The sequence below is a fragment of the Copadichromis virginalis genome, linkage group LG7 (genome assembly GCF_057382275.1).
Source record: "Copadichromis virginalis isolate Kocher_CV1m ecotype Utaka linkage group LG7, C_Virginalis_male_GT1.1, whole genome shotgun sequence".
NCBI lineage: Eukaryota > Metazoa > Chordata > Actinopteri > Cichliformes > Cichlidae > Copadichromis > Copadichromis virginalis.
In genome coordinates, this window is record NC_140624.1 from 65,606,776 (window position 1) to 65,632,335 (window position 25,560).

The window sequence follows — 25,560 nt, forward strand, 5'->3', positions numbered from 1 at the left end:
GACACCAATTCTTAGATTTTGGGTAAATTAGGCTCTGTTACTGTTTTCTTCTACAGTAACTGTTGACTGCTTGACACTGAATAATTCCTGAGCCTTTTACCTGTAAGTTTAACCTAAACCTAATTCTAACTTTAATCCTAAAACCCAGACTTGAACCCTCAAACAGGCCTTTGAAGGGATGGTGCCCACAAAGAGAGCTGGGCATGTTTTCATTTCATTTTATTCATCTTTGCCTTTACAGAAATTACAGAACAGAAATTTTCTATCACACCTTCCTGCCTGAAATTACTCCAATTGATTCATGTTTGGATGAGTGGTTCTCAAGAAAGTTGCAACACACATTGTTTAAAACCCGGCTCTGCTAAACAGGCACAATCACACACATTCTGGGAGTTTGTCCTTATAGGTGTCCTTTCTTCAAGAGCATATTTTATGATGTGTTTAAGGTCAAAGTGTAAACTGTGGCTACAAAAGCAAAACAAACCTCTGACGCACTCACATTTCTCTAGTAAGACTTCAAATTTAACGAGCAGAAATGGTTTCGTTCGAGCATGTTTACATAGCTGTAATGAATAATGAACTGGTTTCCATCTGTACTGATCTAATAGACCAGTTCTACATTCCTGCCCCACAATCTAGCAAAGCTCTGGCAGGCATAATGCATCGCCGCCCTGCACCCAGAGGATGAGGCTGCTGACATAGCCGTACGGCCGTCCTGAAAGCTCAATCACGTGACCCGCTGCCCCTTGTTGTTGTCATCACCTTGAGCACCGTAACACCCAGCGGCGCCTCCACCCAGAGGAGCAGTGGGACGAACAGGAAGTCTAATTCTAGACTACTTCCTGTATGACATTCCTGACCTGAGCAGCCTTCCTGCCAGATTCTCTTAAGCGCCCCATGTATAGCAGGTTTACGGCTGAAACGGCTACTTTTATATGAATACATGAGCAGGCGAGTAATTGTAGTAAAACCTTTGGGGATCTGTGCACAGGCTTTCAAATATTTTTTGCATTAGTAGGAAAAATGGTGTTTATTGTTAATAATTGGTCATTTGTTTAAAAATCCCAGTCTGTATCATTTAAACCCATCAGTCAGAACACTTTTGTAGCAGTTATACTTCATTTATTTTACCGTTTGGCTTCCATTAAGTGCATAGAATGAGAGTTCACATCATCAACATTTAGAATAAAGTGACAGAGATGGACAATAGCAGAACATCAGGCAGACAGCATTCATTGCAGCAGCGTGTCAGGGGCCTCCCCAGCTGAAATACACGTAAAATATGATTTTATTTATCTGCACTTGTAATGCAGAAGACTGACACTTTTAGAAATAAAACAGATGCACTGACTAGCAGTTTCATGGCTGATAACTGATGACATTCAGGGTATTTATACACATTTTATCATTTAGATTCATTTAATTTATTCCCTCTTGTGTGCCAGGAGGAGAAATGCATGCATACTGTATCCAAACATATGGATATATGGAGGGTAAACAACAGCTACTGCTCTTACTAAAAGGCAGATTGGCTGATATATTTGAACAAGACCAATACAGATGCTTACAGATTTACCAGTATTTGATTGATTATGATATATGTTGGTGCATCCCTGGTTTTCAGCACGACATCATATTAAAACTAATTATATACAGACTTCATCTCCTGTAGATATTCCATAGAATTCCACAAATTCTTTGGAAAAATCCCAAGATGATTATCTGTCAGTAGAGAGGTCTGAACGCCTGCCGAGAATAGATTTTACATTACTTACTCCCATTCAACACCAGCCAAAATTAATTCTAGTTTTAATTATTAGTGTTTCTGTCCATTTCAAACACGAAATCCCAGATTACTACAGTTAAAGATTTATACCTGTATATATTTATTAGTGTCTCTATATAAATTTTAGCCTTCCCATTTAAATGATACAAAAAATACAATCTGAATCCAAATAAATGCAAATTATAGCAGAAACATATATGAGGGTATAAGGCAAGAGTCATCTCAGATACTGAAAGTGCCCTTTATTATTACCAGCAGAGGCTGAAGCAGCTGATTGCCACAAAAACATAGATATATATATATAAAAAAATGTAAATACTCAGACAGCTTTGACTTGGGAACCAAACAAAAGTGTTTGGATTCAGGTTAAAAAGAAACACATACAAGGAAAAAAAAAAAATCTCCCAAAGATAAATCAACGAGACACATGTCAGCGAGGCAAACACTCTGAGATGAAGAGTAAACCCTGAAGCACATCCCAGCAGGTGTTTTAGTGATGTGTTACAGTATACTCTCCCTCAGGTTCCCACTGCTGGACGTGTTTGCCTGCTGACTCTCTGTTTGGGTTCGATTCCACGTGTGAAAGTCCAAAAGAGCCTGGTTGAGCTTCTCCATCCAGTCCAACCTCTCCTGCTTGGTGTCTGCCGAAAACCAACACCTGAAACAGGAAAGGCCTTCGTCAGTTTGTGTGCAGCTATTAGTGTCCAGCCTCCACCCAGTGAGTGGTGTCACCGAAAGGTGTTTCCCATCAGCTGTCAAAAACACAACACCCACTGTGACATCACTAGCTGGGTGCAGCCAGAAGAGCAACGTCATGCGTCATGCTCACTGTAAACAAATGTGGAATAGACTGGCTTAAATGTGTAAACCAGTCAAACAAAATTCATCAGTGAGAAAAGTAGATGAGCTCAATTTTGTGAGCAAAGCCTTAATTCTCTTAATTTTTCCAACAAGCAAGCAAAACGAGCCATCATGCACAGAACAGAGGTCCTGACAGTTAAACCTGAGCTTTTCCTGCTGGATAAAAGTGAAAAAGTCCGTTTGCAGCTGTGATTCACACTGAAAGTAGGCTGACAACAACACATTAAACACTTCGCTCTAATGTTTCTGTCTGTTTGTGCAAGCAAAGACCTCATTTTCAGGGAGTCGGGGTCGTTAAATTCCTACTTACTTGGCTGCGGCATCCTGGCTGAGGTCTTGCTCCTGCTGCGATACGCTGCTTACCAGCTCAAAGGTGAAAGGTCGAGCACACAACTCCCTCTTGACAGGCCTGACGCACTGACTCTGTGAGCTGGAGAGAGAGATGCTGCCTTCTGCCTCCTTAGAAGTTGAACACAAAAGACCGATTTAAGGTCACTGATGGCAACAATTAAACTTGGCCAGTTACAGGGTACGCCCTTCAGAGTCGCCTTCTCATGAGTGCCTGTGCAGGTGGTCAACTACACATTTACATTTAAGTTGCTTACCTTGCTAGTTAGAGCCACAAACAGCAGTCCCTAAAACTAATTATTCACGTTTTATTAATGTAACAGTTTCTTAGATTTAAAATGTCAGGGTGCTAACCACTGCTGATTGGAGCTAGAGCTGAAAACAGAAAAGTCCGTTTAAAAGTTTTGACACTGCAGCAAGCAGGCATCGCAGTAGCACAGTCATAAACTTCCACTGCGAAACCTAAAAATAGCATCCACCCCCAGAAGCTACTCAGACATGCACAAGAAGATGACACTGAAGAGATGGCAAAATTTAAATCAGATATGCTTTTTGATTTTTATGGGCTGGAACTTCCATATTTCACATCTATGTAATAAACCTGCTCGTTCATACCTTTGTTTCTCTGTCATTTGGATAGTTCCAGTAGTACAGGTTGCATTCCTCCAGGACAAAAAAGCAGCGATGCCAGACCCCATACCCACTGATCAACTCGAACATCGTCTGGGAACACAAACACAGCAACAATGCAGTGAAAACAGGCGTTTAAATTTAGAGGAAAATGATTTGATGTGTGTAAAATTTAGCTGAGGCAGGATCTGCACTCCCTGCAATGTGACTTTAAGAAACTGAGACATGACTTCAATTTCAAAATTTTTCCCCTTTGATATCTGGAACATTAATGTGTGCCTGGCACTTTGTCTTTGATTTGACTCACTGGTCCAAATTATCTGATGCTCACGCAACGAAGGCTTCAAGCTTCCAGATCACACTCGTGATTCATCTGCGTGGCTGGCTTAGAAACTAGTTGTTAAATGGCATGAGGGAATTTTTTCATTTTCAGACAAAGCGCTTAAGCACAGTTTCAGGAAGTCTCCACCTATGCTAACATGAATCATAGCTGCCAGCTGGAAACAGGAGTTTTTGTTCTGGTCTGCAGCCTCTGTGAGCTCAGCATCGTGACACTGAACCAGCTGCATCTGCTACAGAGCGGCAGACGGAGTGAGTGAGAATGGAAGAATAAAGTAAAACACCCAAGAAAATATCCTGCTAAGATAAATCTCTCTGTGACATACTCAGGTTTTTCTTTAATATAAAAATATATAAAATTCCTGACCAGGAAGCCTTGGTGCTGGACGTCAGAGTGGCTCTTGCTCTCCAGCTGCAGGTAGATGTTGCCCTCTAGAGGGGAAAGAAAGGGCACCTAAAGCCAGAAAAGGACAGGGAGGGGCACACAGTGTCAGACTGGCAGGATTTTAAATGGTGGTAACAGAAAACAGCATTTCAAATACATCCCAACATGCTTTTCTACACATAATCTAACAGATGACCGGCAGTGGTCACTTCGACAGCGAATGCTGCCGTTTTCCACGGAGTAAAGATAATTTCAATCTGCAGGAATCAAGAATATAGGAGAGAAATGTAAGAACATGTACACTGACTACACATGCAGTAATATGTATCAGCGAGTTGAGATCACTTTATGTCCTTAAGAACAAGTTTCACATTCAAAATGGCAACATAATGGATAGCCTTTAATTTCTGAGATTCGTTCAAGTTCTTTCTTATCTAAAGTGACAGCAAAGTTATTTACAAATAACCCTCGAAGGTTTTTATGAATTATGAAATAGGTGCGTTTTCAGAGAGGTGGAGGGGTGACAGAATTGTGAAAAAGTGAAACCTTTTCCTGAAATTCATCTCCCAGCAGCCTCCTGACTTTGCCATCCAGTTTCATCTGAGTGAAAGAAGCAAGAAAAGAGGGGGAGGGACACAGACACGTTACATCACCAGTGGGCCCGTGCATGTGTGGAGTAATAACAAATCAAAAGGGGGAAAGCATGCGGGGTGGTGTTTGCAGCACTGTGCTTCTTCCTCTCAGGCAGCGGCAAATCCCAAAGACAGTGCTTTTATTCAGCTGCATCACTCAATCAGCAAATTCACATTTACACAACTACACAGACAAAAGAAGCTTCCATTTGTATTCATCTTATTTTTTACTTCTCAAACTTTCAAAGACAAGTTTCCATCGCCAAGTCCTATTTCTCTTTACCAAAACTCACATTTCCACTAGGTTCCAGAGTTGCTGAATAATAAAATATTTGTAAAAATGTTGAACAGGCTTTCACCAACAGTCCTCCTCAGTGTTCACCCCAGCAACAGACACAATCTTACCTTATCCAGGGGGAATTTGCTGTGTCCCAGTGAGGCCAACGTGATCTTATGAGAGCCGACCAGACAAAAGTTACTGGAGCGACGGGTGATGAGAGGAGGAGCAGCAGCTGAAGGAGCAAAAGCAAAAACATGACTAATGTGCAACACTTAGAGCTGGAAGTATATCACCAACCACCATTATAACCATCTTTGTGCCAGTTTGTTCAAAGAGTGAAACAGGACGAACTGAAGCCTCATCGGGGTGTTTATGCTTCAAGTCAAGTTTATTGATATTGCGCCAAATCACAACAAAACATAAGGCACTTTATATTGTAAGATAAAGACCCTACAATAACATAGATAATAATACACCCCAATAAGCATGCACTTACAGCTAAAAATCAAGTTCAGTCTAAGACTTAACAGTGAACTTCATGAAAATAAAATTTAGGATCCAGCTAAAGAAATACTAAAGAAAATGGAAACTATACTCCAACTGAAGCCAATATAAAACATTTTAAGGCCTTTGGTTATAAATATGCATTTAAGACATTTGAAGACCTGTAACCATGCTGCTCTTTATGCACTGACAAAATAAAATAAATTAGTGACCAAAATAAAACAACTTACATGTTGAACTGACGCTGGATCTCTGCTGGAAAATAAGACAAATGAATAAATAAGAGTAAAACTCAAAGTATAACCACGATTTGATGAAAAATAAAACAAACCTCACCGTGAGAGTGTTCAGAAGCTTTCTTGGAGTGACCTGCACATGAGAAGGCAACATTAATGAATTTAAACATTGTATATATAAACATGCAGTGAGCTCAGAAATGACCAGCTTACCCGTGGCTTGGTGGAGGCCCGCTCCATGGTGCAGTTACTGGCTGAGGTTTGGGACTAGATGGCAGAAAAACAACATAATAAAAATATAAAGTAATTTCAGTTTTAGACAACAACACTCCACATTTAAAATCAACACAAACACAAAAATAATACATATTTTACACATTTGGTATATTGAGCAGTAAGAAGGTCATTAAAAAACAAATCACTAGGCCTAATGCAGCACACCTTAAACTGCCTTTAAAACCAGCACACACCCAAGCAAAGGGCAGCCTAACCAGAGCCTTATACAATCCTGCTGCTAATGCTGAACGACCACAGCTGTTCAACTACACTCCGATTACTGATAGGCATTAGTTAGTCTCCCCTGGCTTCAGAACTTATAACTGAAGTAAATCTCATGAGCTGTCACATAAAGAAAAAACAGTGGCTTCTGTATTTAGGTGGGAGGACTCCAGGACGGCCCCTCTCCCTACAGGATCGCCAACTAACAGCACGCCAGCTTACAACAGCCTTCCATCAGATACCACAGAGACATGCCTGCAATGCTGCAGCAAACAATCCAACCAAGTCTCTTCAGCTAATCCATTAGATACACTACAGATGTGTGTATTACATTAGCACATCTGGCTGCAACATCACCAGTTCACAGTTAACGCACATGAAAGGTTTATAATGATTTAAAACGTGTATAATGTAAATAGTCATAGAAAATGAAGCTCTATAGATTGTGACTGACCAGGCTGTAGACTTCCACATCAATTTCAAAGGATGAGCGAATATCCTTCCTGAAACATTAAGACGAAGCAATGCAATGCATTAGGATACTTTGCATATCAATTACCAGAGTCACAAAATGAGAAATCAAAATGCTGTTTCAGAGCCGCAACATGAAACGTCACATAAGGTCAAAGGCCACAAACATTTGTTCCAGTTTAAGAGTAGTTGATGAAATGCAGCTTACATAGTGACAGATGTGGGGAAGGAGATGGTGTCTCCGTTCTGAGCATCTGCAGCTGTGGCCAGAGGGGTGGCGACGATGTTGCAGGGTCCGTAGCCGATAAGAACAAAAAAGTAGTGACTTGGTCGACCTAAATGACAAACAAAAACAACATCGTGAATGTTAAGAGTGAAGCCATTAAAAACCAAACAAAGGCAGAAATCTTCTCAGCTGCGGTACCTGCACGGTTGTGTGAGGAGCAGACATATTCCACCTTGAGCGGCAGCTGGATGTTTGTGATGCTGACAGTGCCTCTGCAGGGCTGCTGGGAAATAGATTCACTGTCCTCCACTGCTGCCTCTCCAGATTCTGAGCTCCTCTCCTCCTTCAGTCTGGCCACCTCAGCCAGCAGGGCAGAGCGCTTCTCACCTGAAACAGAAAATATATCATAAATGCAAGGAAGACAAAATAGATAAATATTATAACATATCAGCAAAGAATTGACAGTTGTGGATATCACACTGTCAGTTTTGACTGGTTCCTAATCTTAAAGACCAATGAATGACCAATAACGGCTGCAGAGAAGAAGCTTAGATGACAGGAATGAAAGTGGCTTATGTGAAGAAGCATTCCTGACTCTATGCTGAACAAAGATGCGGTGGTTTAAAATCTTGCAGTCTACATACACGAGACCAGCAGCAGTTTCTCGGCTTCGGCCTCCTCCAGTGAGCCTCGCCCGTGCTCCTCATCCGTACAGCAGTTCAGGGCCTGCAGCGTCTGGTTAATCACAGTCTGCAGTTTCCCAGCTTCTTCATTAAGAGCCTGGACACAATCGACCAAACCCAGAGCATCACTGATACATGTAATATATTCAAAAGGTTCCACAGTTTTTGGGGTTCTCACTCTTTAAGAAACATTTTGTTGCACTACAGTTCCAGATACAAATAACATAAGAGTGTTATGAGGGGCGATCACGTTCGAAAGTATTAAGTTCCTCTGCATAAAAGTCTCCATTAAAACATTCCACATGCTTGAAATTTAGACCAGATGAATGTCGAGTTTCCATAATTAAACATAATTTCAGCTTTTTAAATTCATTGCTCTACTGGAGAAAGACTTCAAATTTCTGTTACTCCCTGTGTAAACTTCAGGACAGGTAAGTTGTTGGACAATATTGAGCTTAGCCTTCCGTAATATCAGTGTTTTTCTAAACTAGTCAAAGCAAACTACACACCGTTATTTTCTCCTTGATGTTGACAGGCGGTTGAGGCTTGGGCGTCTCTTCAGCCCGTCTCTGAACCCCCGGAGTGACGCTCTGAACGATGGGAAGCTTACTCTGCCTTTGTGTGCGGTAGGCATCGATGCTGACAACCAGAGAACAAACAAACATTAACATAAGGATAACAATGTTTGAGAAACAATGTGTGAGTGCTGGCACAGTTCAAGAGTTCACAGAACAGTGTGGGTAAAGCATCATGGAGCTTTCTGAACATGCACAACATGTAGATTTGATTCGTTACACATTAGGCACCAACAACCCCACCAGACTGCTGAAGAGCACAATCTCATGTGTTGGTGCAGACTGACTCAGTCGTTTTTACTAACAGACCTCAGACTGTGCAAATGAGCCCACTGTGAGATCTGATAATGACATTATTGCAGTGTAACTGCTGTAAACTGATAAAATGTTCATGATCCTGAATTTGGATCAGATAATTTTTTTCTGTTTTAATAACTTGGAGGAATTATCCCATTTTATGAGGAACTAAAGAGTTGTGTAAATGTATGTATATAGAGATTAGTGACTACTGCAAAGGCTGTACCAAACAAACAAACAAAAACTTCTATCCTTTACAGCACAGGATATGTTTGTTTATGCTTGGCAACAGTTTGACTGTGAAAAGATAACAGCTGGGATTGATTATAATCTGTATTTGTGTATGACCATATAACTGCTGTGATTACCTGTACAGGGGAGCAGATTCAGCAGGATGGGCACTAGTTTCATCTGGCGTCAGGAGCAAAGGAGGGATGGGCTCCTGGCTTGCGGCCAGTCGCTGTTGTAGGAACATTAGCACACATGTCATAAGTTGTGTTGTTTACAGGGCACTCGTTAATGCTGTCTGCTAGTGGAGGACACCAACTCTTTCAGCTTCTGAGTGTAGCTTCTATAGACTGGAATAAATCTTACCAGTGGGGTGACCACAGCCTCTACAGACTTGCTGAGAGGAGAGAGGATGCCAGTGGGAGGAAAGTTGAGCAGCTCATCCCTGATGCCATCAACCTTATCACTCTCATCACTCTTCTCCTCTTTGGCCTCTCCCTCTTCTTCACTTTTTTCCTTCTCCGTCTCCATCTTATCGTTTTCGACGGAGCAAGCCCCAATACCACTGTCGTGATCCTCAGGGCCTTCCATCCTTTCAGCATATTCGAGCACCTCCTCGAACATCTGATCGATAATTTCACCAGTGTTGGTCTCCTCACGAAAGCTCACTTCAGTATCTGAAAAATATCACAAATGTATGAAATCACTTTGAATCATTTTCTGACACTTCAAATGCTTCTGTGCAAATAGCAAATCTGTGTTTTAGACATCAAACAAATCATTTCGTACGTTCTTCTCAGCACAGCTCTGATGAAATAATTGTAATTGTTCAATCTAGACAAAAACCACCCGTGTATTTGTGCACCATGGACCAATACCATAATCTTTCAAAACATGCACCTCATGTCCAACAGACTCTTTCACCCGTGAGTTTCCACCTCTCCTAAAGTGTCCTCAGGTGCTCACACTGCCCTCACCTGACAGGGTGGTTTCTGTAGAGGTATTGTTGTCAGACACCCCTGAGCTGTTGATGAACTCGGGCTCCAGAATAAAGGAAACCTTCTTTGAGCTCTCTCCTCGCTTGTGAGTGTCTTCTGTCAGACTAACGTCAAGATTCACCCTTTCATCGACAGATTCCTGCCCCACCTCCAGGTGATCAGATGGCTGGATCTCTGCTGAGGTCTGAGCTCCATCAGCCTCTGTTAATGCGCCCTTGGGCTTTACCACAGGTTGTGCCTCATCTTCTAGATTTCCCTCTAGTCCCGCATGCTCATTTTGTTCATTTTCAAAAGAAGTAGGCAATGCTCGTTTGCCTCCATCTGAGCATGTGCTGTCTGACTCTTCTTTTATACAGACTGTCTGGGTTTCCTTTGACTGTTCAGCTGCATCATCATCGTGACTGCATAGTTCCATTTCTTTCTGCTCTTGTTTTATTGTAAGAACATCACTATCTGCTGTAAGTAGACCCTGACTACCTTCTTTACATGACTCCATGCTCTCTTTGTCTCGGTCTAAAGTACACTTCCCTCTCATTGAGTTTTCTAAACAGCTTTCTGGTTTGGATTTGTCATCTTTTTGTATTTCAGAACAGCCAGCGGTCTTAGTAGAGACATCAGAACGTGGACCATCATCCTGGATGTCAGTGGGTTCATTTTCATCTGTTTTCTCTTTGTTCATTTGGGATGATTCCCCTTGCACGTCCTTCACACATGCTTCGTGTACTTCATCTATGGCGGATTCTTCCTCCATACACACTGTGCTTTGAGGATATCGCCACATCCTTAACTCCTCATCTGTCGATGGTTCAATCTCCCCGTCACTACAGCACGAACTATCCATCTTTTCATCGTCTTCAAAGGCCAGCATGTCAGAGCTACCCTGTTCACTTACTGTGGACTCCTGTGATGTTTCCTTAACGTTTGACTCATGTGGAAGAGTTAATTCTGAGAAACTTTGCTCATTAGATGCAGTTAAGTCAGACATGTTCTGATCCTCACCAGAGGGGGCTTTGAAGAAACTGTGATCCTCGCTAAAAGAAAGCTTTAACACAGTTTGGCCCTCTGGTTGTTGGGGACCTGGCTGCTCTTCTTCATTAGCAGACAGAGCCTCTTGCGTCTGTCTGGGTTCTTCACTGAGAACACACCGTTTCTGCATTCCAGTCTCTGAATAAGCTGCAGGAGCTTCAGAGTGACCGGATGTCATCTCACCTGTTGAGAAACAGGAGTCTCGCATCTCATCACTACACACCTTTTATAGCTTTATACTTGTTAAACCTTCAGAGCAGTTACTGAACATACTGAGTCATTTATATAAAGAGCACAAAATCTGTACTGATACTGAAAAGAAATACCATTTTAGATGCGAAATGAACTTGCAATTAAATTTTTTTATTAATTAAATTTGCAAGATGTAATCAAACGTGCTCTATTAGTCGCATTATTCCTAATTATTGGTTACATAACAGACACAAGAGTTTACAAAATATTCTGAAATGTAAAACTTTTCTCCTTAAAAATGAGGTCAGACGAAAACAAATTGAACAAATGGCAAGTGGCCTGAGATTACATCCCTGGTACATAAGTGCTGTTCGAATGCGTTTGCCCCAATACAGATGTTGCATATGAAGTCCAATACTAATTAGAATTGTTTTTGTTTCACATTATAGAAAAATATATGCTTCAATTTTAAATCTAAATGACACCCAAAGCCTTACCTGTCATATTAAGAGATGCGCTGTCTGCATTTGTCGTCGGAGGTTCAGTGAAACTACCGTCTTTCACATCAGCGACACCTTGATCCTGCCAGAAGATCAAGAACAACAGGATTAAAGAATAAGAAGGAGTTTTATTGACTATAATGATACTATGTTGATGACTACATACAAAAGGAAATAAAAGTTCAGATAAAAACAAATTAATTTAATTAAGGGACAGTAAAATTGTAAAAGAATTCTAAAAATTAAAAATCATGAAATATAAAATTCACAGGAAGAAAAAACAGCCCCTAAACAAAGTGAACCAAGAAAATATTGACAGGGTGCAATAATGCTGAACAGTGCAAGTCTGTACAATCTTCAAATGTACAAGAAGTGCATGAATCCACCACTGCACACCAAACATGACCTTTGTTACCGCAGTGACAAGCCAACATCCCCAAAACCATAGAAGAGAAAAGAAGGTGCAGAGTAAGGAATGAAATTCTGTCTCCAGCAGTGCTTCAAGACATATTTAATCAACTGATCTCTGCCCAAGTCTATGTGGCCCATAATACCAGGTGACTAGACAACGCAGGGTTTTACACTACTGACTCACATCCCAGAGGCATGTGGGAGGCCACTGCACTCTCCTTTTTGATCTAGGAACACTGGAGGAGGGACCTGAAGGGCCACAAGGAGTCCTCTCCTGTTTATATAAACTGTCATGTTAAAAAAATCTATGAAAACCAACAGTGAAAAATGAAAAGTACAGTTTACAAAAGCTATAATCCACAAAAACGAGTTAAAACGCGAACAAAGTTTTAGTCAAAGCAGGACGTGCCGAATTCTTGTTGACACTGACTGTGTGCATCAATTACTATTTACTGTTTCACAGCTGTGATACTAATCCACACTGCTATACTTGATGGCAATTCAAGCACGAAGCTTTAATTTACCCATCGATTTTAAAATAACAGATAATAAACTATGACAGTTTATTATCGGAGCTCTGTAGGTGGAACGTCAGGGTCTGAAAACTCACCTCTGCTAAAGCGGAATCTGAGCTGCTCCGTTTCAGCCAGGCGTTCTCAGCGATGGGCTGAAACGGCACCTGACTCAGTTCATGCTCCCGCTCCTGACCAGTGAAAATATATCAGATTTTAGACATTTATCACAAGCATAATCAATTATCCAGTATTTCAATATTACAAAAAAATTATTTCTTTCTATGTTTTTTTTAGTATTAGATTTAAATAATAAATAAACAAACAGAAATAACAAATTTCCCCCCTTAAGAACCAGCACATGGGAGTGTTGAATGTGCATTTCAGTGATTAAAGCTGTTAAACCAACCTGGCGGATGCGAGAAACCTGCTTTGAGCTGGGTGTAGTTGAGCCCTGGAGTTTTTGTTGGATGACTGATACAAAGCTGGAGCGTGTCCGGGGGTATTGGTTGGCGGGGCTTGGGGTGTTGGTGGGGCTACTCTGGAAAGAGGCCATTTTGAATCGCTCCATCCGCTGATTGAACTCTGCCTCACCTGGAAAATATTTCAGACAGTGTTTAAGTCAAAGGTGGGGTACTAAAGACCAATTACCTTAAATAACTCTAACAAGGTGGAATGATGGCCTTAAGCTTTTGTTGGTTATCAAATTGAACCAATGAGCTAAATTAATAGAAATAGTGCATGAGAAATAGACGCTTGTCATGCACATCCTCCCATAACACTGCATAGATATAATGCAAATAACAGTAATGCTTTAAATATAAAGTAACAAAAGAAAATATTTATGAATGGAAATGACAGCAGATGATTGGAAATCAGCTACTGCTCAAAAACAAATTATTTAACTCTGAGTTAAATCATTCCATAACTCATGTTAGCCAGATGTATCATAAAAAGAAACACCTGTCATGTTCACTACTGACATACAGTCACTGCACATGTTGTGTTATTTTAGATTAGAACTTAGCAGCTGGGTGTTGCAAACTCAGGGACGGGCAGTAAGGCCAATGTCAGGACTGAACTTCAGTCTGTGTCCCTCTGTAATACACTCTAATTAATGGAGTCATTACAGTAAGCAATCTATTTAGGCTTCAGTCTTTAAGACTGAAATTGTTTGTAGTTAGTTAATAACAGGTGATGTTGATAGAGAGGTTTTTGAAGGTGTGCTCATATGTAATCTCACCAAGGAGAGGCTCTTTGTGGCCCTTGCTGTCCCCGCCTGGATCCGAGAGGCACCGCTGTGCAGGAGGAGCTCCTCCTAAAATACAACACACTTTGTTACAAACTACAGGAATGATCCAACTCCCACACAGTCACTCGGGCTCAACAGAAATTACTCAACATCTTGACAGCAGGTCTTATCTTGCTTGTAAATAATCTAGTTGACTTTTGATCTGCTATCTGAAGTATTACCTGAAATGCTGCCAAAAAACAGAGAAGTTTGTTAGCTACCCAAACAAAGCCAGTAGTGCAATAAATTCCACCTTTGTGAAGGTTTTGTCACAACTGTACTGTACAGATCAGTCAAGTATTTTGTCACATATTCAGCATGCATGAACTTGTATGCAGAAAACAGTCATTTACCATCTCTTCTCTGGGTGAGCTGTTGAACTCGTGACCGGACTGAGGGAACTATTGGTGTGTCGGGTTTGGTTTCAAGCTCTGCTCGGCGTCCAGAGGAAGATGCTTCAGGGCAGTGGTTCTCCTGACCGGCCGCTTCCAGACGGCGCCTCTTCTGACTGTCATTGGTCTCTGACACAGTAAGACATAGGCGACAGGCATAAGGGACTCCTTCTTGTAAATATATGTATATTTTGTAAATATAAAGAAGAAGGAACCTTGACATTGATTTAAGCCACAAACAAACCTGGTGCTGAGCAGTTATTGTCCTCTGAATCCGACAGCGGTGCTCTCTGTCTCTTCAAGCCCATATTGTTGCCATTTTCCTCACCTGCTTCCATATCGAGCTTCAAAAACATTAAGCACTGAATAAGTATTTTTAAGAGGTCAGTTTCACTGATTTGAAGATAAAACTCGAAGACCATGAACAGATTTACTAAAGAGTAAAGCGGTATCAGCTAGCAATAGTTACTTTCTCAATAGAAACAAGCCACATCAGAAAAAAAAACTGATCAAAATCCAAAGAAATAACTGCATGCCAGATTGAATCTAGCTTTGTAATTTCAACAGTGACTAATGCCTTTACCGATTTTCCAAATAGCCGCCATATAACCAAGTTTTATCCTGTCTATGGCCATCAAGCTTCACTCCCGACCAGGCCTGCTTCGAAAATCAGGTCAGTAAACTCAGTGACATTTATCTGCCTACAACAAAGTTAAATAAATTTGCAAAATTAAAAATGTTCTATTATTAAATGACACAGATTACCGCAGCTAAAACTAAACGTGAAAACGCCCCGTTTCAGCTTGGCTCGTTTTTAAAAACAAAAACACTGCTGGCTGATTGGCATCGCTCTTCAGCGAAAACTGAAGCATTTACTTAACACAGCGACAACTTAGTTATCTACGCCAAGTTTTTCTTCTCGTGTCCGAACAACCTGTCACGCTAAAACATACTAGATTAGCACGCTGAACGCATCCACACCCTGGGTCAGCTTGGCTAGCTCTTTTCAAGCTAACCTATCTAAAGTTAATGCTAGTTTAGCTTCCAATTAGTTAACTTAATCAACAGAAACTTAGACCGGTAGCTCGAGTTTGTCTCTATATGTTTTGTTTCTAAATGGCTCCCCCCCCCCTTTTTTTTTTTTTTTACCTGAGAAGATATCCGTAAGAAAGTACAGGTGTTACACGGGACAACCTTAACTAACAGAAACCACGAAACAGTCCTCTCGTTGTTTGCTCTCTTCTTCTAACTTTGAATTTCAGCGGGTCTTCTGACGTCAGAGGAACGAGCGATTGCAGTACCGTAAATATTCATAAAGAGCCCCGATCTGATCTTTGCCGTGCGGCTCCTGTGGGGCGTTAAAATCTGATACTGCGTCCATTCTCCAGAAATAGTAGATGAACTCTTTTAGTTAAATACCCACCGATGATTATTTACATATTTGTTTTCCTACTAGTTGATGTAAAAACGGCTTTTGTGGAAATTAGGTGTTTATATTACGGTAAAAACAGAGTAAACGCGCGGACGGTTGCTGACTTTGGTAAATAAGGTTGTAATAAGCTTTCCCTTCCTGGAAGTTATGAAGTGTACCACATCTTTGCTGTTACACAACTGTCGTATATATTTAGCTTAATATGATCTCAGAGCTCGTCTCTAGTATGTTGTCTGATTGATATTGTTGAGGTTCCATTTAAAATATCTAAGCTACACCTATATATATGAACAGCGTTTAATTATTATGTGATTTCTCTGTTTGATGTCCTGCAGACAGCCAACTCTGTTGTTAAATATTATAAAGCTCTATGACATACATGCAACGAGTAGTTACAAAAATGACCAGTAGGTGTCGCAGATTGCTTTCAAAGGTAAGGCTTGGCGAGCATCTTTGTAACTTTCAGAAAACTTCATACTAGACACAGTATAAAGCTGGTATGAAGGTGGAATGAATGGAATGAATCTCAGCATCATCAGCTAATGAATCTGTGCTACACTTGATGTAACCTGACCATGAGCATCACAGCTGCCGTGCACCAGTCACACAGTAGTGTAGTGTAGTGTAGTGTAAACCCATGACAGCACAGCAAACCAACCTGTTTATCCTGCACTAAAGTATATTTGTGCAACCTTTAAATAACACAAAGTTAGCATACCCCAGTTTGTTTTTCAGCATGATTCACAACATACAAAAATGTCACATGTAAAGACCAAATAAAACATGAAAATATAAAAACATGAGGACATATATGTAAAATTTCAGTTGATCAGATACTACTGAGCAGTCCTTACCTTTAAGTGTAGCCTCTCCTCCTCCTTTCCTGTTCTGTCTTTCGTATCTTTTTCCACCTCTGCGTAAAGTTAGTACCGCATCCGTCACTTATGGGCAACTGCACTGGTTCTGGTGATGCCAGAAATACGAAAAACACCAGTGCATGTTATCTCCTGACCATGGTGATTAATACAGGAACATGATTGCCTTTGACATGAAACTGTTTAGGCCCAAATCTTCTGATATTTGAAGGCCTGCAGCAACATGAAACAATAACTCCCCTTAAATGTGTTAAACCAAAAGCAAGAAGCCTGTTTTAAAAATGTAAGGAGGAGAAAGTCCAGATCTTTGTTTATATATGTAGGGAGAAGTTGCCAGAAAAATAAATGCTCTAGTAAAGTACTGATACCTGAAAATTGAACTCAAGCACAGTAACAGAGTATTTGTACTTTGTTACATCTCACCTCAGCACGACAGTAGTGAAATTTAAAATGGGCAGAGACAAAGAACTCTGAATTGAAACGATGGCAGTAAAAGTATAACTTGCAAAGGAGAAATCGTGTAGAATCATATTTGTGTGCAAAGTAAGCGAGCTTCAAAGTCAGATGCTGTTTGCTAAACTCCACCCTGATGGTTCAAATCCATAAAACGCAGCACCCCTCGGAGCAGCAGACCATAGAAATCATGGGACCTATTTCTAACGGAGCCTTAGGTCCACCCTGCCCTGCTACACCAGAACTTGGGATTTCTGCTACTCTAACTACCAAATTCCACTTTAACCCATATGTTGAATCAGCAAATGGTGAAGATGTAGCTTATAAAGTTGATAATAATGCAAATTAGTTGAAGTTTCTAAATTATTTCTCCTCAGCAGTTCAGTATGACTGGATTTAAAAGGGAATTGTTGTACTTGGGTGAAGTTATTTTGGCGATAGTCAGTTCAAGCTTTTCTCTATAGTGAAAAGCTCTTTTTTTCCCTTGTAAAGTAACTTGCTCCAAGAGCCGACAGCAAACCAGTGACGTGTGAAATGATTCTGCTGACAATGCTTCAAATGTATGTTTTTCCACACTTACACTTTGTAGACAGTTCCTGTGCACTCACAGCGCACGTTTCCAACCGCAAACAGTGAGTTACATTCATTTCCTCCCACCTCGAAACTGATTGTGGAATGAAAAACCAAACCACAGACGGACAAATGTTGACCTTTCCATGTAGGTCCAGTCAGACCATCTCTTACACAGTGAGAAATATACACGAGCATATTATAATGAAGGAATTAGATATTTGTTATTGTAAAAACGAATCTGATACAGTACGTGGTTATAAACAAATAACCCAGTAATTTATATGACTGTACACAGACTTTGTTTTAAAAAATAAATAACCCTTTTAAGCTACTTACATTTATTTAAATTGAATTTCTGTGTCTTTTCCTCCATGATGAATGCACTGCAGTGTTATAAATATCACTTCCTTGTCCCCGATGTCTGCAGCATAAACCCAGGGAACTGAATTTGAGTGTGAAGTCAGTGAGGTCAGGAGGAGCAGAAATGGGCTCAGAAGCAAAATATCATGAATTTGAAGCTCTACTGAGGTATTTTATTTTTCATTTTCATTCTATCAAAGGTTTTATTTTTCAATTTAAATCTTCTTTGTGATAGAAAGTCTAACAAGGACACTCAGGAGAGGTTAAGGTAGAAACTGGAGGTGGCTGCAGTAATGGCCTAGCTGAGCACCTGAACGGAGGAAACGCAGCATTTGTTGATGTGCATGGGTTCTAGAGTCCAGGTAGACATTTTCCTCAAAGGATTAAAGGGAAGCTTAATATTTACAGTTAGTTTGTCTAATTACTTCTGACCAGAAATATTCCTAAGCAGTTAATTTTCAGGGCGGATGGAGAGTAAGGATGAGGATCCAAATGCAGGAAGCCAACTTTACCTGAAGGTGAGCCTTGAATATGACGATTAACAGGAAGACCAATATAACAGATTATAAAGTAAACAAACAAGTTGACCCTTCACTTAGAGTGAAACCTCAGCAGAACTTTGAACTCAAATACATTCACCAAGAATTAAAGACCCCAAACTATGAAAATGAAAAATTATTCAAGTTATGCAACACTCTCTAATCATGTACTAGAATCATGCACTACTTTAGCTCATTACCTGTAAAATGTAAAATGTCACTTGTTGAGCTTTTTGAAACGTTAAATATGAAATTACCTGCCACTTTTTGAAAACGTTTTTTTTTAACATAAAAAAGCACTACTCTTTTTTGTTGTTGCTCACTCCAGTTCTGTTCAGCTAGCAAGACTAAAGTACTGAAGAAGTCAAAGTCAGCTTTATTGTCAAAAACCACATGTACAGATCATACACAAGCCACGGCCCTCAGAGTTACACTAAAACAACAGGAAGATAAAAAGATCAATACAATCTTATATAAACAACAGTGTTCAACACAGTCCGGGTGTTTGTGGGTAAGAATTTGTGTGCAAGTGTGGTGAGGGAATCAGTGAAGGGCGATGGTGAAGGTTCAGAGTTTCTTATGTCTGGGGGGTTCAGGGGGAAGAGGTGAATGCAGGTCTGGAGTTCATGAGAGTTGAGAGGGACAGAGCAGGGAGAGAATTCAGCATCCTGACAGCCTGATGTATGAAGCTGTCTCTCAGTCTGCTGGTTCTAGCCCGGAGGCTCTTCAGTCTCCTTCCCGATGGCAGCAAACTGAAAAAGTTGTTGGACGTATGAGTGGAGTCACCTGTAATGCAGAGGGCTTTTTGGGTGAGGTGGGTGCAGTAGGCGTCCTGGAGGGAGGGAAAAGGAAATGTAGCTTTTTCTATCAGGACACAGTGCAGGAGCCATATCACACATTGGAATATGAATAACATACAGACACAGACAGTTGATTGTTTGGGCTTGTTCTATCAGATATCTTGAGACCGTGAAGTTCCGGTTTCAATATTTTTCAATTTTTATGCTTAAGGACAACAGATGGAAATTAGCCCTTGGCTATAATCTGGTATGTTTACATTCATGTAATTTTTTTTTACATTTATGTTCATTAACATGCACTGTCCTAAATAAATAAATAAATATGCAGATTGGAATGTGACTTTGTGGAATGTGTCAATTTAAAGTTACTTTGTAAACTGTTGCTGGAATTTTAACCCCTTTATTCTTTACCTGCTTAATTACAGCTGCAGAATATAGAGAACATTTATTTTATGCTGATTTCAATTTTTTTTTTTTACATTATCACAATATCAACTTCATAATTTGGGAATTATGTTAATCCAGTATGTAAAACTCAGTTGATAAAGTGTCTTCCCTCATTAATATCCCATAATCATCTGAAGGTGCTCTTACTGTAAGATGGGAGCATTGAAGAACCACATGAAGTGCCAGACGACATAAAGTTAGATGGCAGGGTTAGTGAGTGCAAAGACAGAGTGCTGAAAAAGTCTCCAATGTTTTGGTGACTAAGAAACTCCAGAGTTCCTCTTCTGGAATTAAAATTGTGATGTGGGTTTTCATGGCCTGTAGGTGTAATGTGTAGGTGACCCCATACGTTTGTCCATATAGTATTCCACACCGCCTACCTCCCCTTAAGCCATGTTGAGCCAGGTTGATGTGACTGTGTCTCAAAGAGCCTCATTTGATGAGCAAAGTTGATCTTAGTCAGCACTCTTAGGCTTTCTTTAAGCAGCTCTCCAAAGCTTTGAGGTGTGTTTGGCTTCAATATATCCAGGTTTATCAGTTACTTTCACTATGCCATTTATATAAGCATTTGTATCACCTTGTATTATTTTGCTTTATTCTTCATTAAAGTTTCATTTCACAAAGCTGAACGACTCCATCAGACAGTGAATGTAAAGGTGTTTTCATGCTGTGGCCTTTGTTTTGGAATTTATAAGTATGCTGGTTATGAAAATGTGTCAATAAAAGCAGTTGAAGGTGAATGTGCACAATGTGACATATTAGGACGTTTACAAAGGCATTATCTGAATGCGGGAAACTTCTCTGATCTGCACAAAAGGTTGCATGAATGTAATGTGGTTCATATGCTGCTAAGAGATGGTGGTGACTATCAAAGCGGAGCCAATGAGATTTGATAAGGGAATCAGAGGAGTCATTGTCATTCAAAGGAATAATACATACATACAAAAAAACACCTTTCATAACAGGGAACACCCTCAGGTGCATTTTTGTAAGTCTCTTCTGTCACTGCACTGGATGAATTTTACTCATCCATCCTCAGCTTTTCTGTTGTGGGGTTCCCTCTAAGAATCCTTTGCCCTTTCTATAATAAGTACAAGTGATGCATCAGAAAGCAATGACATTTAAGTCACTCTTTTATCTTAAAAAACAAACAAAGTTCGTCAGCTAGCTGTATATCTGGACAAGAAAATAGAACACAGTGGTTTCAAACTGTTGATGCGTATGTATTTTGTCTACACGTCATTAAAACACTATACATTTTCTTTTTCACAGTACGTTTTTTGTGTCACATGCATGTGTTTAATGGCAACACGTGTTTCTTAAATTGAGGTTTGCAAACTGGCACGGTTGAAAGTAGGTGCATGAAATGCATCTAAATAGGTTACGGGTGCATCTGTAACCTGGGTTTTGTACACATCTAAAAGCAGCACTGATAAGATCTTGGGAACATCATGAAATCTCCATCACTTCAGTCTGCACCACGAAACATTTGCATAGAGAGGAGAACTGAGTCACGTTGTGCTTGTAACGTAGTTCACCCTGGAGGAGGCAGAAACTTTAGCTGCTATTCTTTGTTTGTAAGCGCTTGGATGAAATTTTTTAGCTAAGAAACCCTGAACTTTGACTTTTTACACAAGGAGATAGAACGGTTTGAGGGCTAGTTTACCCAACAGAAAAGAGGTTCTATATCTGAAAATAGTCATGTTATGAAACCTTCAAAGCTCTCTGCCTACAGAGTACAAAGTGAAAATGTGGTGGAACTGCACAGTAAAAACAGCACAGTTTCTTAGAAAACTCTCGAGTGTTGTTTTTTCCAGTTCTCTGTGGCAACATCACTGAAGTAGAAATCCAAACCAAATATTTCTGCCTGTAGGACCGAGACAGTCTAATCCACAATTACAATAAATTCAGCTCCCATGACACAGAGATTTGACCTCTGAAGCCTCATTTACTGTTTCTTGTTCTGCAGTTAATTTCTAGCCGATATTATAGGCTCTGTGTACATAACCTTAACGTATATTTCCCTCCCTATGTCAGCAATGTTAACAGTATCTAGCAGCACAATCACCGGAGCTGGAAATGAAGCCAATGCTTCATTCAGACTGCACTGCCCTGAGTAATAACATAAGCTTGTTTCTATGATTCAGCCTCCAAAGACTTGCAAATAGAAATAACCACCTTTACAGCAGAAATTATAAAGTTTAAAGCTTGGTAACAAAATTCACAAAATCTGTCCATGAAGGGATTTTTTACATAACTATCCCCTTTAAACTGTACAGAGGTGAATAAGGACACAGCCCATAGCCACTCACTATTAGCCAGTAAATTCATTAATATAGACCTCTTGACCTCATGACCTCTCCCACGTGTGCACAGAGCCAGTCTGTGGGAGTCAGAATTGTGGCTGGGCTGTAAAGGATCAAATACTCACATTTCTCTCAGTGTCATGCAAACCAGTTTAGAACTTTTTTGTGATGTGTGTGTTTTTTTTTATTTTCAGTTAATTGTCTCTCTCCATTAAGATGAAACTATCATAAAAATCAGAGACTTTTCATTTCAAGTGAGCAAACCTACAAATTTAGCCGGCAATCAAATAATTTTCTTTCTTTCTTTTCCCTCAGAATTTCAGTGGAACAGTCAGTTGCCCCACTTTCACTTGTGTAGCTCTAAATTTGGTACAACTACAGTTAAGTAAGTTTTTATCAGGTTCAGTGAGATCAGTACATGCTGACTAATTGTGGTAAGCATAAAACATCTCAAATTTTAAGCTTTGTGGTAGAAGCAGCAGGAGTTTTTTGACCTCCAGCCGGGCCTAGTGATGGGTACTCATTTGGGTTGTGAGTCAGTCTATTCCCCATGTGCTTGGGGAAACACAACTAATTTTGTGAAAACCACACACAAAATGTCAGGCATGATTGTGATCAGTTTCCTTTGTCTACTAAAACCCCGTAAAAGAACCTGAAAACTAGAGGTAACCTGTACAGATATAAACACTGATTACACTCTCCCCCACTTCCGCTGATTCTAATCTGTCAAATGTCCCCTTACTCTAACTTTCTTCCGCAGTTGCACGAGCGGTGGTTTGAGTGTGCTTTCGTGTCGGGGATTTCTGAGTTTGGGGCGGAAAGGTTGACATCACAGAGATAGAAAAGGCATAGGATTTATATTGGATGCACGGCTGGTCAACATCAGATAAAACACGACGAAGAAGATCCTCCTCATCCCTCCTCTCAGCATCATGAAGACTCTCTGCTTCTCTCTGGGACTGCTGCTGCTTGCAGCCTGCTGCTGTGATGCCATCCGTGAGTGTTTAATCTTTATGACTCCTTGCATTTGTTTGAAAATTTACAGCTGACATGTTGATACTGACTTTAGTCTTTTACCTTGCTCTCAGCGAAAGGCGTAAAGTTCAGCACAGCTCCTGGAACCTGCTGCTTCAACTTTAAAATAAATGCAATACCGGTGAAGTTGGTGTCCTTCATCACCCAGACGCACAGCTCCTGTCCCAAGAAGGCGTACATGTAAGTTTGATATTTTCAAACAGGACTGGTCATGAATAAAGTATAAAAAGGGATATGTGAAGTTTAGACAGGCCGTCTGCAAGAACTCAATCAAAGCAGTGTGAATAAAACGATTTTTGTGTGCATGTTTTGCAGAGTCCACACTGTCAGAGGAAAAAAGATCTGCTACACTCAGAGCTTCCAGTGGGCTCAGGACATGTATCGGCTCCACAACACTGAAGGCAGCAGCTAGCCGCCACCAAGATCGTCAGCTATCAGCTTTAGTTAATAATTGACTGCTTTTTTAAGGCCTTATGGCTTCGCTTTGTATTTGTATTTTCATAAAACTGGCTTAAAAATAAACAAAAAAATTTATGCAAGTTCTCTGAAAAGCCTGTTAGACGTTTATGTGACTGATCAGATGTTTGTTAGGTATGTTTTGTGCAGGGCAAGAACTGTAAAGAAATAATAATACAAAAGTGCTTTTTACTCTGCTGCCTCAAGCTCAAAGCTGTAAAAAGATCTTTATAATCTCATTAAATACAGATCTTAAAAAAACTGTCATCCAGTGTTTCTCAGTCTCTTGTTTTCATTTGAACAACTCTTTGAATCTGTAAAAATGGTAAAAGATATTCAGAGATAATAACCAGAGAAACAGCAAAATCTAGAACTGAATTACCTTTTAAAACAGGTTGGTGCAGCACCACTTCTGCCTTGGTGTATTTTTAAAACAAGCCCACGTTTCAGCAGGTTTGAGTAGTTTCACCAGCAGACGCGAGAGCAACTTCTATGAAAAGATGGTTGCATGTGCTGATTCAACCGGGGACCAAATTTTTGCTCACAACCTGACTAAATCCCTTAATTGTATACAAAATGATCAAAACGTGCTCCACCTGAAGGAGCAAAATTCAGTTGAATCAATCAATTAATGCTTCTGTATTAGTCTAATAATGCCATACAATATACAGTATATAAATCTACTAACCTCATCAGGTTTACTCCATTTTTTTAGGCACGACTGTAAACATTGCACTCGAAGTTATTTCGGTACATTTCAGCTTCTGAAACTGTAATTTTTACACCTGTGAGGATTTTTTTTGTTTTGACACCAAGTAAAATCTTTACGTTGAATCCACGGACTAAAAACAGCTGAAGAAAGATACAAAGATCACGAACCCAACAGTGACTGCTGGTGTGTGCCACAGGCCTCGCAGTCACCTTTAGGAAATTTATATTAGCTCATTTTACTGGCATGTATGCCATGACTCATGTGTAATTCTGGGGTACACTGACATTCGTAAGCACATTAGAAAGCATGTAGGGGGATTTAATCTGAAACGAACAAAGACGACCTGCACCAGTCTGCATTTATCGGAACGTAGTTAAACCACAAGCTGATCTGTCGTTGTGATAACATCTGTGAGGTTTTAGCTCTTGCGCTTGTTTCTGTGTTAACGTGTACTTATCTTAAGTCATCCGTTGTCTGTGTGTGTGTGTGTGACCACCCCTCAGCGATGGCTAGAGTTCAATCTTCACTGATAGCATCAACACAGGCTGCAGACCTGCAGTGCAACACACAGCATTATCGGTTCAATCTTCAAACACAATTTACTGCAAGCAGCTGGGCAACAATAACACCCACCACCCCAATCTAGGTCGCTTATAAGATGAAGAAAATTTTACACTTACGTAATTAAAAAAGTTCAATCAGTTAACGGCTTATAACACTTGTAACGTAAGACAAGGTTTATTTGTCATATATATATTGAAAGTCTACATAAAGGGACTGTGTTTACCATTTTTAAGAAGAGGGTTTCAGATAACGAGGTGTGTGTACAAGTAGTCTCTGTGAAATAAAAGCTCATGCTTCCTAAACGACATTTTGTACCGTGATTCAATCAAAGTCCTCTAGCAGATTTTAGGAATATCAATCTGGAAATGAATAGAAGGTGTTCTATATACAAAATATGGATAAAAATCAGTTACATTTTAGTTAGAATACCAAATCACAACAAGAGTTTCCTCAAGGTGTAACAGTGAGAAGGAAAAATTCCCTTTTAACAGGAAGAAACCTACAGCAGAACCAGGCTCAGGGAGTGAAGGGAAGCCAATACAGGAGAAATCTGCTCTCTCTTTCTAGCCCCTGTCAGGACTCTTGCTGCAGCATTTTGGATTAACTGAAGGCTTTTCAGGGAGTTTTTTGGACATCCTGATAATAAAGAATTACAGTCGTCCAGCCTGGAAGTAATAAATGCATGAAGTAGTTTTTCAGCGTCACTC

The 25,560-nt window shown here is 40.2% G+C and overlaps 2 protein-coding genes across 5 annotated transcripts; one reads left to right on the forward strand and one right to left on the reverse strand.

Moving 5' to 3' along the window:
• Nucleotides 1-2,008: 2,008 nt before the first annotated feature.
• anln2 (anillin, actin binding protein 2) lies at nt 2,009-15,575 on the reverse strand. 4 transcript variants are annotated; one of them, XM_085464803.1, is made up of 24 exons: nt 15,451-15,575; nt 14,546-14,645; nt 14,263-14,430; nt 13,862-13,936; nt 13,028-13,212; nt 12,717-12,809; nt 11,693-11,777; nt 10,977-11,186; nt 9,346-9,656; nt 9,120-9,211; nt 8,389-8,518; nt 7,841-7,976; nt 7,395-7,583; nt 7,179-7,305; nt 6,954-7,002; nt 6,215-6,268; nt 6,102-6,134; nt 5,996-6,017; nt 5,387-5,493; nt 4,896-4,949; nt 4,332-4,418; nt 3,611-3,718; nt 2,958-3,106; nt 2,009-2,444 (listed from the first exon to the last, which is right to left on the reverse strand). In XM_085464803.1, exons 2-24 carry the CDS (start codon nt 14,637-14,639, stop codon nt 2,288-2,290), a joined length of 2,715 nt encoding a protein of 904 aa, XP_085320929.1. In that variant the 5' UTR covers nt 14,640-14,645; nt 15,451-15,575; the 3' UTR covers nt 2,009-2,287. The 4 variants fall into 4 exon arrangements, with proteins under 4 accessions (XP_085320929.1, XP_085320928.1, XP_085320931.1 ...); XM_085464802.1 differs by having other exon boundaries at nt 5,996-6,020; nt 9,957-11,186; XM_085464805.1 differs by lacking the exon at nt 10,977-11,186.
• A 7,261-nt stretch (nt 15,576-22,836) lies between these two features.
• LOC146706594 (monocyte chemotactic protein 1B-like) lies at nt 22,837-23,844 on the forward strand. Its single transcript, XM_085465272.1, has 3 exons — nt 22,837-23,082; nt 23,175-23,301; nt 23,437-23,844. The coding sequence occupies exons 1-3, from the start codon at nt 23,019-23,021 to the stop codon at nt 23,531-23,533; spliced, it is 288 nt and encodes a 95-aa protein (XP_085321398.1). The 5' UTR covers nt 22,837-23,018; the 3' UTR covers nt 23,534-23,844.
• The last annotated feature ends 1,716 nt before the right edge of the window (nt 23,845-25,560 follow it).